The sequence below is a fragment of the Carcharodon carcharias genome, chromosome 15 (genome assembly GCF_017639515.1).
Source record: "Carcharodon carcharias isolate sCarCar2 chromosome 15, sCarCar2.pri, whole genome shotgun sequence".
NCBI classification, from domain to species: domain Eukaryota; kingdom Metazoa; phylum Chordata; class Chondrichthyes; order Lamniformes; family Lamnidae; genus Carcharodon; species Carcharodon carcharias.
Window position 1 is genome coordinate 115343982 of NC_054481.1, and position 19093 is coordinate 115363074.

Genomic DNA, 19093 nt, shown 5'->3' on the forward strand with positions numbered 1-19093 from the left:
GACATTACAGTGCTGAGGATTTATTTTGGGTTCCTCCAAAATAATAAATAAATCAGATCATGTAGAAGTCTGCATTGCATCACACACTGCTGCTTCCACTTAGATTAGGAATGGAGTTGCTGGGAGTCGGGTGTGGTGAGTGGTGAGTGGGTTGGTGGTGAGGGGTTGCGGGAAAAAGAGGTGTTAGGGAGGGGGTTTTGGGGTGACAGGTGGGGTAGAGGATTGGTGGCAGAGGGAGGCGGCTACTGTGAGGGGTGAGGGCTCGTGGAGGAGTGGAAGGAGGGGTCGGTGGGAAGGGAGGGTGTAATCACAAGGGGTGGATGGTGGGCAAGGTGAGTGGTGGTTAGCAGGAGGTGGCAGCAAGTTGGTTGGAGGGGTTGGGGGTGAGTGGGCTGATGAGTAGATTGTTGGTTGATGTGAAGATGAGAGGATGGTTGATGGGAATGGTGAATAGATGATGGTTGTTGGGAATGGTGAGGGGAGGATGGTTGGTGGGAATTGTGAGAAGAGGATGGTTGGTGGGAATGATGAGTAGAGGATGGTTGGTGGGAGCGGTGAGTAGAGGATGGTTGGTGGGAGCGGTGAGTAGAGGATGGTTGGTGGGAGCGGTGAGGAGATGATGGTTGGTGGGAGCGTTGAGGAGATGATGGATGGTGGGAGCGGTGAGAAGAGGATGGTGGTGGGAATGGTGAGAAGAGGATGGTTGGTGGGAGCGGTGAAGAGATGATGGTTGGTGGGAGCGGTGAGGGAATGATGGTTGGTGGGAGCGGTGAGGGAATGATGGTTGGTGGGAACGGTGAGGAGATGATGGTTGTTGGGAGTGGTGAGGAGATGATGGTTGTTGGGAGTGGTGAGGAGATGATGGTTGGTGGGAGCGGTGAGGAGATGATGGTTGGTGGGAGTGGTGAGGGGAGGATGGTTGGTGGGAACGGTGAGGAGATGATGGTTGGTGGGAGCGGTGAGGAGATGATGGTTGTTGGGAGTGGTGAGGAGATGATGGTTGGTGGGAATGGTGAGTGGAGGATGGTTGGTGGGAGCGGTGAGGAGATGATGGTTGGTGGGAGCGGTGAGGGGAGGATGGTTGGTGGGAGCGGTGAGGAGATGATGGTTGGTGGGAGCGGTGAGGAGATGATGGTTGGTGGGAGCGGTGAGGAGATGATGGTTGGTGGGAGCGGTGAGGGGAGGATGGTTGGTGGGAGCGGTGAGGAGATGATGGTTGGTGGGAGCGGTGAGGGGAGGATGGTTGGTGGGAGCGGTGAGGAGATGATGGTCGGTGGGAGCGGTGAGGAGATGATGGTTGTTGGGAGCGGTGAGTAGAGGTTGGTTGTTGGGAATGGTGAGGAGATGATGGTTGGTGGGAACGGTGAGGAGATGATGGTTGGTGGGAATGGTGAGTGGAGGATGGTTGGTGGGAGCGGTGAGGAGATGATGGTCGGTGGGAGCGGTGAGGAGATGATGGTCGGTGGGAGCGGTGAGGAGATGATGGTTGTTGGGAGCGGTGAGTAGAGGTTGGTTGTTGGGAATGGTGAGGAGATGATGGTTGGTGGGAACGGTGAGGAGATGATGGTCGGTGGGAGCGGTGAGGGGAGGATGGTTGGTGGGAGCGGTGAGGAGATGATGGTTGTTGGGAGTGGTGAGGAGATGATGGTTGGTGGGAACGGTGAGGGGAGGATGGTTGTTGGGAGTGGTGAGGAGATGATGGTTGTTGGGAGTGGTGAGGAGATGATGGTTGGTGGGAGCGGAGAGGAGATGATGGTTGGTGGGAGTGGTGAGGAGATGATGGTTGGTGGGAGTGGTGAGGAGATGATGGTTGGTGGGAGTGGTGAGGGGATGATGGTTGGTGGGAGCGGTGAGGAGATGATGGTTGGTGGGAGCGGTGAGGAGATGATGGTTGGTGGGAGCGGTGAGGAGATGATGGTTGGTGGGAGCGGTGAGGAGATGATGGTTGGTGGGAGCGGTGAGGAGATGATGGTTGTTGGGAGCGGTGAGGAGATGATGGTTGGTGGGAGCGGTGAGGAGATGATGGTTGGTGGGAGCGGTGAGGAGATGATGGTTGGTGGGAGCGGTGAGGAGATGATGGTTGGTGGGAATGGTGAGTGGAGGATGGTTGGTGGGAGCGGTGAGGGGAGGATGGTTGGTGGGAGCGGTGAGGAGATGATGGTTGTTGGGAGCGATGAGGAGATGATGGTTGGTGGGAGCGGTGAGGGGAGGATGGTTGGTGGGAGCGGAGAGGGAATGATGGTTGGTGGGAACGGTGAGGAGATGATGGTTGGTGGGAGCGGTGAGGAGATGATGGTTGGTGGGAGCGGTGAGGAGATGATGGTTGGTGGGAGCGGTGAGGAGATGATGGTTGGTGGGAGCGGTGAGGGGAGGATGGTTGGTGGGAGCGGTGAGGAGATGATGGTTGGTGGGAGCGGTGAGGAGATGATGGTTGGTGGGAACGGTGAGGAGATGATGGTTGGTGGGAGCGGTGAGGAGATGATGGTTGGTGGGAGCGGAGAGGAGATGATGGTTGGTGGGAGCGGTGAGGGGATGATGGTTGTTGGGAGCGGTGAGGAGATGATGGTTGTTGGGAATGGTGAGGGGAGGATGGTTGGTGGGAGCGGTGAGGAGATGATGGATGGTGGGAGCGGAGAGGAGATGATGGTTGGTGGGAGCGGTGAGGAGATGATGGATGGTGGGAGCGGTGAGGAGATGATGGTTGGTGGGAGCGGTGAGGAGATGATGGTTGGTGGGAGCGGTGAGGAGATGATGGTTGGTGGGAGCGGAGAGGGGAGGATGGTTGGTGGGAGTGGTGAGGAGATGATGGTTGTTGGGAGTGGTGAGGAGATGATGGTTGGTGGGAGCGGTGAGGAGATGATGGTTGGTGGGAGCGGTGAGGAGATGATGGTTGGTGGGAACGGTGAGGGGATGATGGTTGTTGGGAGTGGTGAGGAGATGATGGTTGGTGAGAGCGGTGAGGAGATGATGGTTGGTGGGAGTGGTGAGGGGAGGATGGTTGGTGAGAGCGGTGAGGAGATGATGGTTGGTGGGAGCGGTGAGGGGAGGATGGTTGGTGGGAGTGGTGAGGGGAGGATGGTTGGTGGGAGCGGTGAGGAGATGATGGTTGGTGGGAGTGGTGAGGGGAGGATGGTTGGTGGGAGCGGTGAGGAGATGATGGTTGGTGGGAGCGGTGAGGAGATGATGGTTGGTGGGAGCGGTGAGGAGATGATGGTTGGTGGGAGCGGTGAGGAGATGATGGTTGGTGGGAGCGGTGAGGGGAGGATGGTTGGTGGGAGCGGTGAGGAGATGATGGTTGTTGGGAATGGTGAGTGGAGGATGGTTGGTGGGAGCGGTGAGGAGATGATGGTTGGTGGGAGCGGTGAGGGGAGGATGGTTGGTGGGAGCGGTGAGGAGATGATGGTTGGTGGGAATGGTGAGGAGATGATGGTTGGTGGGAGCGGAGAGGAGATGATGGTTGGTGGGAATGGTGAGGAGATGATGGTTGGTGGGAGTGGTGAGGAGATGATGGTTGGTGGGAGCGGTGAGTGGAGGATGGTTGGTGGGAGCGGTGAGGAGATGATGGTTGGTGGGAGCGGTGAGGAGATGATGGTTGGTGGGAATGGTGAGTGGAGGATGGTTGGTGGGAGCGGTGAGGAGATGATGGTTGGTGGGAACGGTGAGGAGATGATGGTTGTTGGGAGCGGTGAGGAGATGATGGTTGGTGGGAGCGGTGAGGAGATGATGGTTGGTGGGAGCGGTGAGGAGATGATGGTTGTTGGGAGCGGTGAGGAGATGATGGTTGTTGGGAATGGTGAGGGGAGGATGGTTGGTGGGAGCGGTGAGGAGATGATGGTTGGTGGGAGCGGTGAGGAGATGATGGTTGGTGGGAGCGGTGAGGAGATGATGGTTGGTGGGAGCGGTGAGGGGAGGATGGTTGGTGGGAGCGGTGAGGAGATGATGGATGGTGGGAGTGGTGAGGGGAGGATGGTTGGTGGGAGTGGTGAGGGGAGGATGGTTGGTGGGAGCGGTGAGGAGATGATGGTTGGTGGGAGCGGTGAGGAGATGATGGTTGGTGGGAGCGGTGAGGAGATGATGGTTGGTGAGAGCGGTGAGGAGATGATGGTTGGTGGGAGCGGAGAGGAGATGATGGTTGTTGGGAGTGGTGAGGAGATGATGGTTGGTGGGAGCGGTGAGGAGATGATGGTTGGTGGGAGCGGTGAGGAGATGATGGTTGGTGAGAGCGGTGAGGAGATGATGGTTGGTGGGAGCGGTGAGGAGATGATGGTTGGTGGGAGTGGTGAGGGGAGGATGGTTGGTGGGAGCGGTGAGGAGATGATGGTTGGTGGGAGTGGTGAGGAGATGATGGTTGGTGGGAGCGGTGAGGAGATGATGGTTGGTGGGAGCGGTGAGGAGATGATGGTTGTTGGGAGTGGTGAGGAGATGATGGTTGGTGGGAGCGGTGAGGAGATGATGGTTGGTGGGAGCGGAGAGGAGATGATGGTTGGTGGGAGCGGAGAGGGGATGATGGTTGGTGGGAGCGGTGAGGAGATGATGGTTGGTGGGAGTGGTGAGGAGATGATGGTTGGTGGGAGCGGTGAGGAGATGATGGTTGGTGGGAGCGGAGAGGAGATGATGGTTGGTGGGAGCGGAGAGGGGATGATGGTTGGTGGGAGCGGTGAGGAGATGATGGTTGGTGTGACCGGTGATGTTTTCATTGTTTTTGTATGGAGTCGATCAGAATCCCAGGGTCAATGAGCAGCGACCTGTAAAATACAACCTTCTGCCACTGTCACGCCCAGGAATCATTTCAAACCAACAGCTATTGACAATCTCATTGATAAAAACTCTTGAAACAAAAATACTTTAGATAATGGCCAACATTGGATAAGAGATCTTATTGTAATTTACTCCTCAAATCAGTCAGGTTCCTCAACATTGAATAGCAGGCGTCACAAATTTATTAAGCACACAGATATGTCTAATTGAACGCAATTGTACATCTTAAAAGGCCGTATTTACAACCAGACCAAACATTGATTGGTTGGGGATTCGAATCTGTTGCAAAACATATAGTAAAACATCCTGAGGCACGTCACAGAGTATCTAACAAAATTTTGATAACAAACCACATAAGGTGACCAAAGGTTTTGTCAAAGAGGAAAGATTTAAGGAGCCTTTTAAAGAAGGAGAGAGTGGTGGGGAAGTTTAGGGAAGGAATTCTGGAGCTTAGGGCACTTGGTCCTTTTAATACTAGCCCGAGGATGCTGCTGGTTACAACAGTGAGTAAACAGAGATACATAGAAAAGAGGAGGAGGAATAGGTAATTCGGTCCTTTGAGCCTGCTGCGCCATTCAATATGATCATGGCTGTTCTTCTATCTCAACACCGTACTTCCACTCTCTCCTCATACCCCTTAATATCTTTAGAGTTTAGAAATCGATGTATTTCTTTCTTAAATATATTCAGTGATTTGGCTGCCATAGCCCTCTGTGGTAGAGAATTCCACAGGTTCACCGCCCGCTGAATGAAGAAATTTCTCCTCATCTCAGTTCTGAATGGCCTACCCTGTATCCTCAGACTGTGACCCCTTGTTCTAGACCCCCAGCCAGGGGATACATCATCCCTGCATCCAGTCGACCAGCCCTGTCAGAATTTTATATGTTTCAATAAGATCTCCTCTCATTCTTCTAAACTCCAGTGAATACCGGCCTTCTCCCACTGTCTCCACAGTCATAGGCCTAGTTGACTCAGTCTCTCCTCATATGACAATCCTGCCATCCCCGGAATCAGTCTGGTGAACCTTTGCTGCACTCCCTCTATGGCAAGTATATTCTTTCTTAGGTAAGGAGACCAAAACTGCACACAGTACTCCAGGTGTGGTCTCACAAAGGCCCTGTACAGTTGCGGTAAGACATCCTTGCTTCTATGCTCAAATCCTCTTGCAATGAAAGCCAACATACTATTTGCCTTCCTAACTGTTTGCTGCACCTGCGTGCTTGCTTTCAGTGACTGGTGTACAAGGACACCCAGGTCCCTTTTACATTAACATTTCCCAATCTATCACCATTTAAATAATACTCTGCTATTCTGTTTTTCCTACCAGAGTGGATAAATTCACACTTATCCACGCTATACTGCATCTGCCATATACTTTCCAACTGACTCAACCTACCTAAATCGTCTTGAAGCCGCTTTACATCCTCCTCACCACTTACATTCCCAACTAGTTTTGTGTCATCAGCAAACTTGGAAATATTACATTTGGTTCCCTCATCTAAATCATTGATATATATTGTGAATAGCTAGGGCCCAAGCACTGATTCCTTTGGTACCTCACTAGTCATCACCTGGCACTCTCAAGAAGACCCATTTATTCCTATTCTCTATTTCCTGTCTGTTAACCAATTCTCAATCCATACCGGTATATTACCCCCAATCCCATGTGCTTTAATTTTGCACACTAACCTCTTATGTGGAACTTGATCAAAAGCTTTCTGAAAATCCAAATACACCACATCCACTGGTTCTCCCTTATCTATTCTACTCACTAAATCCTCAAAAATCTCCAACAGCTTTGTCAAACATGCTTTTCCTCTCATAAATCCATGTTGACTTTGTTTAATCCCGTTGATATTTTCGAAGTGTCCTGGTATCACATCCTTGATAATAGACTCTAGCATTTTCTCTACCACTGATGTTAGGCTAACTTGTCTGTAATTCCCTGTTTTCTCACTCCCTCCTTTTTTAAATAATGGGGTTACATTTGCCACCCTCCAACCTGCCTGGCAAATCTAGCCCTCCATTCGAGTTTGGTCCCTGATCTAAACTGAGTTGGGTCAGGACGGCATTAGAAAGGGAAAAACTGTGGCTTAAGTGTATGGAAAAGGGTGTTGATGCAGTGTATTAAAGGTTCTCAAGGGAGCTGAACGCTGGAGATGGAAATGATGAGAGTTTTGGTGAGTAGACAGAATGGCTTGATATCTGAAAAGGAGACAAGTTGGTCCAATTGTTTGTTCCCGTTGCTAAAAGTTTGTGTTATATTTTTTAATGATTTAAAGGAATTTGTTTTGTTGCTTTTTGGTGAGGTGCAATTTTAAGCCATTGAAAGCTGATGATGCAGCTCAGAATCAAGAGACTAAAATACTAGAAAAGAGAAGCAATTAGAGACAGACACTCTCCACATACCCAGAGGAGAATCTGAGGCAAGAGTCACACAAAGGGCAGCCCCTGGCAGCATTCAGGAATGGGCAGTGGGAGGGGCATTACCAACTGTCTGTCGGCTGGTTGTGGGCAGGTTACCACCTAGACTCCCATCAGCCGTAGCGTGGGTCACATCCCACTGCCCCACCCCATCTCCAGCATAGCCCAAAGTCTCAACCGATGTTCCCATTTTTCCGTGTTTGCATTCTAGAAGTGACTGTCTGATTCCATGTTGCAATCATACCATCCAATGGGTGAGGGCATATTCTTCAGGGTGAGACAGTTGAAGAAAGAAAGAATTGGAGAACTTTATTTAAATAGTGCCTTTCATGACCTCAGGGAGTCCCAAAGCACTTTTTAGCCAATGAGGTACAGACACTGTTGGAATACAGGAAATGTGGCTGCCACATTTGTGCACAGCAAGCTTCCACAAACAGCAGTGTGATGATAATATGCTTGATAATGACCAGATAATATGCTTTTTTTTGTGATGTTAGTTGAGGAATAAATATTGGCCAGAATAGTCAGAATAACTCTCTTTCTTGTCTTCGAAATAGTAGCTGTGGAATCTTTTGCATCCACTTGGAAGAGCAGTCACGGTCTCGGTTTCTACCTCTGACAGTGCAGCACTCCCTCAGTACAGCGCCGGGAATGTCAGCCTAGATAATGGGCTCAAGACAACTTGAACCCACAATCTTCTGCCTCACTGTGAGAATGCTACCCACTGAAATACAGCTAACATCTCCTGACAGGATATTCAAGTGCATCTCCAAGTGGTACTAGGTTTATGATGTTTGGTAGCAGGATGGATACAGTAAAAATATTGAGCTTCTGACTGACTGGTTTTCCTGCTCCTTCTACCCCACCTCTAGGTGCCGGGAGCAGCGTTCACCACAAGTGCAACAGTGCCAAACACCGCATCATATCACCAAAGGTGGAGCCGCGAACTGGCACCTACAGCAGCCATCCAGAGGTCCAGAACAATGACGTCTCCGAGGGCAAGAATGACCACGGGCACGGCAAGGCCTCGAGCCGTGAGAAGCGGAACGGGAAGCTGGCCAAACCTGTCCTGCTGCACCAGAACAGCACTGAGGTCTCCTCCACCAACCAGGTGGAGGTGCCTGACACGACCCAGAACTCCCCGGTCTCCATCAGCAGCGGCCTAAATAGTGAAACGGACATGGCTGACAGCCCAGCCATTACCGGTGTTTCCAGCATGGCTGTGGCCTCTGTAATGTGCAGCCTATCCCAGAACGCCACTGTCTTCATGTCAGAGGTCACCAACGAGGCAGTATACACCATGTCTCCCAGTGCAGGACCCAGCCAGCACCTCATCGCCTCGGACACCGGGGCCCAAGGGCTAGTTTTGGCCGTCAACTCAGATGGCCACAAGTTCGCCTTCGCCTCCTCGGCAGCCACTGGCAACCCTGACGGCTTATCCATTATGTCAGCAGGTGTGGCAGAGGATCTGGTGCTCTCCTCCACCCTGGAGAGCAGTGAGAAGATCCCAGAGGCCAGCATGAACTTCGACCCCGACTGCTTCCTTAATAACCCAAAGCAAGGCCAGACATATGGGGGAGGGTCCTTGAAAAATGACAGCAGCAGCGGCAACTCACGGCAGTCACCAGGCAACGAGGGCGGCTACTGCTTCAGTGGGCCCTTGGTGAAGGAGATTAAGACTGAGGATAACTCCTTCGAGCAGCAGTTGTCCAAGGAAGGATTCCAACCCAGCTCCACCCCAGCCGCTATTTCCTTGACCCCCGGCTCAGCTTTGCTGTCATCTGGGGGCCTCAGCCCCAGCACCACACTAGAGCAAATGGACTTCAGCGCTATTGACTCCAGCAAGGACTTCTCTTCGGGTTACGCCCAGAATGTCCAGAGCCCCCATGTTCACCAGAACCCTTCGCCCAGCTTCTTCCTGCAGGAGGCCAGCAAGTCTCATCAGCTGGAGCCCAGCACACACAGCAATGGCCTGAGCGATGGTGGAGGCCCTTTCGGCAATGGCTTGGGACTGGCCAATGTTAAGACGGAGTCACCTACTCAGGCTGCATCCAGCTGCAATGGTCCTGTGCAGCAGGGCCGCATGGAGGCCACTCCCTCCCTGCAGCTGCTGCAGTTCCAGGCCAACTTCCAGCCCATCGCAGCCGAGGCAGAGGTCCCCATGGAAACAGCAGCCCAGTCAGAGGGGGGCGAGGGCCTCCTAAAGTCGGCCGAGCTGCCTGCCTGCAGCACTGAGCACTACATCCAGGCGGAGGCCGGGGGCAACGGGCTGCCCATCCTCCAAGGCAACATGGTGTCAGGGCTGTACCCGGTGGCCCACCACAGCCTAGGTCCCTCAGCCAACATGGAGCTCAACCTGGATCACTTCGACATCTCCTTCAGCAACCAGTTCTCAGACCTGATCAACGACTTCATATCGGTGGAGGGTGGCGCCAGCACGCTGTATGGGCACCAGCTGGTGACCAGTGAGACGGGCACTGGGGGCACCCTGCAGCAATCAGAGGATGAGAGAGCCAGGGTGGCCACCTTCAGCCAGGCTGAGATCTGCATCCCTTGCTGCAGCCCCCAGCAACAGCAGCCGCAACAGCAGCAACAGCAACAGCAGCAGCAACAGGGCCTGCAGCTCAGCGGAGGGGAGAATGGGGGCAACTCCATGGCCTACATGCACGTGTCTGAGGTGGTCTCAGCCCAGGGGGCACTGGGGCCCTTGCAACAGAGTGGACGCTTATTCATGGTGACGGATTATTCCCCAGAGTGGTCTTACCCCGAGGTAAGGTGTGGGCATGGCTGGGAATTCATCCCATTCTCACTAACCTAGAATCACAAAATAGTACAGCACAGGAGGTGGCCATTCGGCCCGCTGAGTCTGACCTGGTTCTGTCAACAAGCAGCCCAATTAGTCCCACTCACCCGGCTCTCTCCCTGAATCCCTGCAATTTTTTTCTCCTTAAGTATTGATCCAATTCCATTTTACAGGTGACTATTGAATCTGTTTCCACCACCCCATTAGGCAGTGAATTCTAAATCCTAACCACTCGCTGTGTAAAAATATTTTTCCTCATGTCATCGCTGGCTTCTTTTGCAATCATCTTAAATCTGTCCCCTCTGGTTATCAACCCTTCAGTCATTGGAAACAACTTGTCTTTATTCACTTTATCAAAACCCTTCATGGTTTTAAACACCTTTATCAAATCTCCTCTTAGCCTTCTCTGTTCTGAAGAGAAAAATGAAGACTTCTCCAGTCTATTAACATGACTGTCAACCTTCATCCCTGGAACCATTCTAGTAAACCTCTTTTGTACTCTCTCCAACACCTTCATGTCCTCCTCAATTAATCAGTCTAAATCCAAGATCAATAGATTTTCAGAGTTATTGAGGGATTTGAACCCAAGATGGGTGGATGGCATTTACATATCAGCCATGATTGCATTGAATGGCAAAGCAGGCTTGAGGGGCTGAATGGCCTCCTGCTGTTCCAATGCTTTATTTGATGATATGTCAATCACAAACTGGAGAGGAGGAAAGATTTCAATGTTTTTTAACCCTTTGCTTCAGCTGAACTACTATTCACTTAAGTCTGGCACTCTTTCTCATCATGTCATTCACTTTCTGTCCTGGTGGCTCTGACTGCTACAGGGTTGCAACGTCACCCCTGTACCTGTTTATAGCACCTGGACAGGTCATTTGGCTCTGGGGAATCACAGCGGCACCGGATCTGTATCCCCGTCACCCCAGTCCAGCTAGTAATTCACACACACACACTTTCCAGCTGGGGTCAGAAACAGGAACCAGGCCTAGGGGTGCTAATAGCCGTTGTAGTGCCGATATCTGTAGTCTCTGACTGAGATCAACTAAATCAGCATAGAGCAGGTGAGGGAAGGTGTGCCTCTCCTGGTTGGTTTGACCCAGAGCCACTAATTAAAGAATCTGATAACACACAAAGAGGCCATTCAGCCCATTGTGTCTGTGCCATCTCTTTGAAAGAGCTATCCAATTAATCCCACCAACCCTCCCACTGCTCTTTCAAGCATTTATCCAATTAATTTTTGAAAATTATTACTGAATCTGTTTCCACCACCCTTTCAGTGCATTCTAGATCACAACTCGCTGCATAAAAAAAAATTCTCTCCACCTCCTGCACTTTTCTCAATTTTTTAAATCTATTTCTCTGGTTACTGATCCTCTAGCTACTACAATTCCTTATTTACTCTTATCAAAACCTTTCATGGTTTTGAACATCTTAATCAAATCTCCCCTTCATCTCCTCTGCTTTAAGGAGAACAACCATAGCTTCTTCAGTCTCTCCACTGAAGCCCCTCATCCCTCACACTATTCTTGTAAATCTCCTCTGTACCCTCTCCAAGGCCATGATATCCTTCCTATCGTGTGGCGTCCAAATTGAATACAATGGCCCAGATCCTGCAGTCAGTGACGATTCTGTACGCATTGATGGCCCTGCCTGTGAAGATTTCTGCGACCTGACCCTTTCGCGATTTTTCAGCTGGGATTCCCGATCCTGGCTGAAACATCGATGGGTCAGCGCAGACCTAATCAGGGAAGACCGTTTGGTGCAAGAAAAGACGGACGAAGGTGGGATGTGCCCACTTTTCATGACAGCAGCTGCCATTTTCAGGTAAATTTTAAAAGATGCCAAGTCTTTCAGTGGATGAGATGGGTGAGTGATTGAAGTGTGTGGGTGAGGTGGGCGAGTGGATGAGGTCTGTGGATGAAATGGGTGAGTGGATGAGGTGGATAAGTAGGTCAGTTAAATTATGCTGGCTAAACTCTGAGTTAAGCTGGGTATTAACCATTGTAACATTTGCAGGGTCAGTGTGCAGGTAAGTCTGCATATCTGGCTCAAGTTTCTGGTACTGAACTCTGTCGGAGATTTTCTCAGAGTCTTGGGCAGTGGAAATCAGCCCATCAGAAGTTTAAACTTCCCAGTCAATTTCCATGCATGTATGTGTGCCTGGACTTCTACGGGGTCCTGAAATGCATTTCCTGCCTTACTCCAATCTTAGACGAGCCAAATACCAGAAGATTTGGACCAATACATTAATACATACGGTGTTTTAAATTGTGTCAGCAGAACCCCCTTGCTTTTGTTCTCTGTGCCACTAGAGGGAGCTCAGGTTTGTTTTTAATTCATTTTTCTCTTGGGTCACAATTCAGTCCAGGTTAGATCAGGGGCCTACATATACACACTGGCTAATAGTGCTATTCGCCCATATATAAGGGATTGTGCGAGGTCAGACATCTGTAGTTACACACTTGCTGCGTTTTTCACTCTCTGTAGCAAACACCACATCCTCCCATCTCTGGATAACGCCCCCTCCCCTCCCCAGCCTTCACCATCCCTGCAGTTAGTGCGATTGCCAACTCTGGTTGGATGTATTCCTGATTTTTTGGCATGACCTCCAACTGACCGCCAATCCACACTCCAGCCTGACCATCTTCATGGGTTTTGCCTACCCCAGGCCAATTGGAAAGTGAGCAGGCTTTTAATTGCGCAATTCGATGCTGCTTGATGGTCAGTTAAGCAACCTTATTAATTCCACCCCAATAATGTTATCACTAATAAATGAAAGCATTGAAAAAAAATTACAAATATGTTTTTTATATCTTGAGGATCACAGAGTCATTATGGCACAGAAGGAGACCATTCGGCTCATTGAGTCCATGTCACTCTCTGTAGAGTTATCCAGTCAGTCCCATTCCTCCGTTCTATCCCTGTGGACCTGCAAGTTTATTTCCCTCAAGCACCCATCTAATTTCTATTTGAAATCATTCATTGTCTCCACTGCCACCACTTTTGTAGGCAGTGAATTCCAGTTCATTACCAGTCACTGCTTACAAAAGTTCTTCCTCACAACCAGCCTGCATCTCATGCCCAAAAATTTAAATCTGTATCCCCTGGTCTCTATGATTTTTCTCCTGAGATTTTTGTAGCAGTGTCCTAGAGATGAATCTTTCATTCCAGGAGACTCCAGGGTAATTCCTGGGGGATTGGCAGGAACTAGATAACTATTCTGCCAAAACAAGGAAGTTCCTGGATTAGTTGACAAATGCCGTTCAGGGAAGGAGATCTGCCACCCACACTCATGTTGGCCTACACATGACTCCAGTTCCACACAATGTGGCTGACTTTCAATGACTTCAGAGCAACTAAGGATGGGCCCATAAATACTGACTCACCAGTGTCATCCACATCCAAGCCCATCCCAATAACAAATGTCTTTAATACATTGACAAAAGAGGCTGCTTAATTGGTACAGCGGCAAAATGACCATCTAGGGGATCCACCCCAAATTCAAGTCCTGAACTTAACTCCCTGTTCATTGGTCTCTGGAGCGACATTTCTTTTTGAAATTTACTGTTGAATCTGCTTCCAGTACCCTTTCAAGCAGTGCACTCCAGATCATAACAACTCGCTGTGTTAAAAAAAAATTCTTCTCATGTCCTGTTGATTCTTTTCACGTCTGGGCCAAAGTGAGCGTAGATGGCAGATATCCTTCCCTGAAAGACATTTGTGAACTCATTGGGTTTTTATGGGAATCCGGCAACCTTTCATGGTAATTTTTCTGGTGCTAGTCCACAAATAGTTATTTTTTTCCATTCACGGCCATTTCCAGTCCAGAACCTGGTAAGGTTGGGAAATAAAATAGAACAGGGAAAAATGGAGGGCTGTAAAATGACCAATACCAAGAGAGTTAATGAGTTGAATGACCTAAAAACTCCTCCATAGAAAACCTCTAGATGATATAAAATCAATTGCATTGAGGCAATGGAAATACAATAAAGGAACATGCAAATAGTAAAGAGAATGAAGAAAGTTCTGACACAAACAAAATGAATGAGGAAATGAGAGAAATTGGAAAAAGAAAATATAAATTGCAAGTACATGAGAACTGAAATGAACTTGAAAATTCTGGCAAAATAACTGCTCATTTATCCTTTAGATTTTGGGTCCAGCATTTTCTGTTTTCTTTATTCCTGAAGTTAATGTTTTACTCTAACTTCAGTTATTTAAGCTAACTGCTCCCTTCAGGACTTAAGCAAGTAGCATACTGAGCAGGGAGGGACTGGTTTGACCACTGGGCCATGCTGTATTAGGAATAAGTTGTTTCAATGCCCCTGACCAGAGGAGGATCTCTGACCATTGCTTACTGCAGGAATTTATGTGGGTGTACTTGTATTTGTGTATAAGCACGTGTGTATGCATGTATATGCACATGTGTCTATGCCTAAGTGTGTGTATATATTTGTGTATGTGTGTGTACATGTATGTGTTTATACATGTGTGTGTGTGAATCTGATCTTTTATAGGGTTAGAAATTTGGATTTTGGAATGGAAAATCAACCTTCACCAAATAAAGAGACAAAAATTAAAATTTATAGATTGAAGAGCAAATGGGCTGCTGTATAGATGTTCAATCCTTCTCTCCTGATTCCTTTCAATATCCCCAGGCACAGGAACAGGAAAATCTGCTCCAACGTCTTTCTGCAGTCACACAAATGCGACACTGCACACACAAGTGGAATTGAGCTTGGTGTGATGCCACTGTTGTCAAATAGCCTGCCATCAGTGACAAATTGAGCAAGGCACCATAGGGCTGCTGGCATTCCTGGAGCTGTTCCCCAGTAATATTTCCTCAGGAGAGGAGGGGAGAAAACAAGGGGATTAAATTCCAGTTGGGAGGGGGGAGCTATTGTATTTGTGCTGTAAGATGAGATGCTCACTGGGATTTTGTTGTCATTCTGTTGCAGGGAGGTGTGAAGGTGCTGATCACGGGACCATGGCAGGAAGCCAGCAATAATTACAGTTGCCTGTTTGACCAGATTTCAGTGCCTGCATCTCTTATTCAGCCCGGTGTTCTTCGATGTTATTGCCCAGGTTAGAGACAATCTTTTATTCATTGTTGCTTTTTTTTTGCAGGACCTTTCACGCCCCCTCCACTTCAACTGCCACACACAATGAGTGACCCCCAAGCAGAGATCTGTTTGTGCCTGGCACTGGTGGTGTGGTCAATGAGATTGACCCATTTTCTCCTTTTCCCTTCCCTCAGCCATTTTCATTGATCCATGGTTGAGATTTAAAGCTTTCTGGTGTTGGGGAGAGTCCAGTCTATGCCCTATCTATATATAGTATCCCTATGCTCAGCACCCTCTTTAGGTTAAGAACTATGCTGCTCAAAAGCATGGTTAAATTGGCTGGCCTGTCATAATTCCTCCTCCAGTCAACGAGCCTACATTATTAAAAGAAAGTCTTGGATTCCTTGCGTTCCTTTAGCACCTTTCACATCCTCAGGCATCCCAAAGCAATTCGCAACCATTGAAGTACTCTTAGAGTGTAGGCATTGTTGTGATGTAGGAAATGCACCAGCCAATTTGTGCATAGCAAGCTCCCACAAACAGCAGTATTGAGCAGATAATCTGTTTTAGTGATGTTAATTCAGGGATAAATAATTGCCAGGACACCAGACAGAACTACAGTGCTCTTCTTCAAAACAGAGACCTTTAGCATCCACTCAAGAGGCCAGACAGGGTCTTGGGTTAACATCTCACATGAAAAGATGGCATCTCCGGCAGTGCAGCGTTCCCTCAGTGCTGCACAGAAATATCAGACTAGATTTTTTTTTGCTCAAGTTTCTGAAGTGAAACTTGAAACCACGACCTCCTGTCAGATGAAAGAACTGTCTGAGCCACAGTTGATGCTTTGGTTTTGATTTTTTTTTCTGCGGGGATGATTTGGCCTCCGCTTGGAAATTGTCCATGACAGGCCAATGGGAATCAAGAACCCACCATGTATAGAAATTGTAAGATTCCTTTGTGGCTCTGGAGCAATGCATTGGTTGGAATTGTGATCTCTGATTTAAAAAAAATCAGCCAGTAATGTCGGCGGAATCAGAAAATAGAAATGGCAACACCATCCATTTAATGATGCAGCTGCAACAACTAACTGTGTCAATTTTTTCCGTCTAGCCCATGATACTGGCCTTGTGACACTGCAGGTGGCCTTCAATAGTCAAATCATCTCCAACTCCGTTGTTTTTGAGTACAAAGCCCGAGCCTTGCCAACTCTTCCCACCTCCCAGCACGACTGGCTGTCATTGGACGGTAAGTAACTCCAATCATGTCTGGTATATTGAAACAAAAACAAAAAATGCTGGAAAAACTCAGCAGGTCTGACAGCATCTGCGGAGAGAAATACAGAGTTAACGTTTCGAATCCGTATGACTCTTCTCCAGAGCTCTGAAGAAGAGTCATATGGACTCGAAACATTAACTCTGTCTTTCTCTCCGCAGATGCTGTCAGATCTGCTGAGTTTTTCCAGCATTTTTTGCTTTTGTTTCAGATTTCCAGCAGTATTTTGCCTTTATGTCTGGTATATTGTTCACCTTTGAGAGGAAGTTCTTGAGGAAGTTGAACTGTGGCTGCAATGTGTACCATCTATGGAGTGGGCTGCAGCAACTCAGCAAAGCTTTATCGGCAGCACCTCCAAAGTTAGGATCTCCATCGCTTGAAAGGACAAGGTCAGCAGGCACATGAGAATATCATCACTGCCACTGCCTGACAGGTGGCTGCTTGCTACAGCTGGATGATTTTCCACTGCATGAAATCTGTAGAGTATTTCAAAGTGCTTCTTTGATGCCCACAGCTTTCTAAGAAAACTAGAATGATACCAGAGCTGAAAGAGTTAAATTATAAGGACAGGCTGCATAGACTAGCTTTATGTGCCCTAGAATGCAGAAAATGAAGGGTGATTTAATTGAGATATGAAGATCTGATAACGTATATAGGGAGAAATTATTTCCTCTGGGAAAGAAGTAGAAAAAGGGTCATAACCTTAAAATTAGAGCTAGGTCATTCAGGGGTGATGTCAAGAAGCACTTCACCTTACAAAGGGTAGTGGAAACCTGAAATTCTGTACAACAAAAAGCTGTTGAGATTGAGGATCAATTACAAATTTCAAACAGAGATTAATGGGTTTTTGTTAGGCAAAGGGTATCAAGGGTTACAGAACCAAGGTAGCTAAGTAGAATTAAGATACAGATCAGCTATAATCTAATTGAACAGCGGAACAGGTTTGAAGGTCTGAGTGGTCTCCTCCTGCTCCTGTGTTCCTAAAAGGTTAATGGGGCCCGTACCTGAAAGCAGTTTGAACTTCCCAACTATCAACTTAGCTGGTGCCACAGGCAGGTTGTTAATATCACTGCTGATCATCACCCAAACCAAAAGTCTCCCCTGTAATTCTTTCCATTTGGAGCACATTTTGAAAGATGCGAAAGAGTGCAAAATTAATGTGTCCCTGAAGGAATTTTTATGCTGTCCCACATAAAAGTTTAAACGAAGGTATCCTGCCAATTGAAAATGAGTATTCAGTCCTACTCCTAGGCCTGAAATTTGCCCTCGTCGGGCGAGCTCGGTGGGGACAGTTGGGGAGCCAGTGGCCACCCACAATCGGCTCAGCACCGCGTTTTCACGCAGGTGGGCCAATTAAGGCCCGCCCTGCGTGGGTTGCAAGCGGCAGCGCTAAGCGCTGCCTGTGCGGGAGAGGGGAGGAGGGAGAGCCGGGCCTCGCGCACAGTTCACACATGCGCGCCAAAGAGTGCTTCAGCCTCCCTGAGGCCTCAGGGAGATTGAAGCGCTTTTTAAAAAATTAATAAATACAGTAAAATCTGAATGAAACATGTCCCCCGTGACTGTGTCACATGAGATGGGACATGTTTTTAATGTCAAAATAAAGATTTAATTAGTATTAGCTTTAGAAAACCTCATCCCGTAACTGTTAGGTTGGACAGGCAGCATAAATTTCATGCTAATTAGGTCGTTAATGGCCTTAATAGGACTTTCAATTATCGGCGGACGCGCATCCGATTCTAGAGCGCGCCTGCCGAACGAAATGTCGTGCGAGTGCGCGATGATGTTGGGACACATGCCGGATGTCATTGTGCATCATATTACATTTCGGTGTGTCGGGTGCACGCCTGCATGCCGATGGTAAAATTCTAGCCCTAGACAACGTTTAATGCTCGCCAGCATAAAGAACTGAACTTCTTCCTAACACACAGCTAATAAATGTCTTTGACGTCAAGCTGATCCCAAAGGCCTGCCACGAGGCCCGTTGCCAGCAGTAACCATCTGAAGAACCACTCAATCTTCCTGTGATTCATAATCATTCTGTGATTAGTACTTCTACCTGATGCACTTGAGACACAGTGGAGTGTTTCAGTAGTGTAAACAGAGGCGACAGTTTGTGGATTAGCTCCCAACAGTTCAATTCTACTTTTCTCTTGGGCTTGTCATGTGAGATAAAAGAGCGGAGACTTGTTAAATTCCACAACAGGGATTTATTGCCCCAATTTCCTGGCCTACTCTCCTGATGATTTTGACTTTTGCTGGTGTGGAGCCACAAAATAGTCAATCCTCGTGCATGGGTCTATACTGTGAGTGTTGCCAAGCTGTTCCTGTGTGTAAAGGCATCAGAGCTGAGATCTTGTCCGCACTGAAGTAAATGGACACAGCGGAGGCAACAGTAGAGATACTACCACACTTTAGGAAAAGATGTCAAAGCCTTGGAGAGTGTCCAGAGGGGAGGGGCTTTACCAGGATGATACCGAGCATATGGGCATTCAGTTATTAGGAGAGACTGGAGAAGCTGGTACTGTTCTCCTTAGCAGGAAGAAGGTGAAGTGAAGGCCAAAGGGGGTTTTCAAAATCATGAGGGGTTTGATAGAGTTAGGAGGAAAAAATTGTTTCTTTTGACAAATGGGTGGGTAACCAATTGTCATTGATTTATAATAATTGGCAAAAAAAACCAGGAGAAATGAAGAAAAATGTCTTCACACACAGGGTTGTTAAGATCTGGAAGACCACCTGGAAGGATGTTGGCATCAGAGTAAATAGTAAA

General features: G+C 48.4%; 1 protein-coding gene across 1 annotated transcript in view; it reads left to right on the forward strand.

Annotated features, from left to right (window-relative positions):
* The window catches only part of camta1a (calmodulin binding transcription activator 1a), a 1037373-nt gene that overhangs the window by 940938 nt on the left and 77342 nt on the right, over positions 1 to 19093 (forward strand). The window contains exons 8-10 of the mRNA XM_041206569.1: positions 8055 to 9952; positions 14950 to 15076; positions 16165 to 16299. Of these exons, the coding sequence (XP_041062503.1) occupies positions 8055 to 9952; positions 14950 to 15076; positions 16165 to 16299 (2160 nt within the window). The remainder of the gene's footprint in view (positions 1 to 8054; positions 9953 to 14949; positions 15077 to 16164; positions 16300 to 19093) is intronic.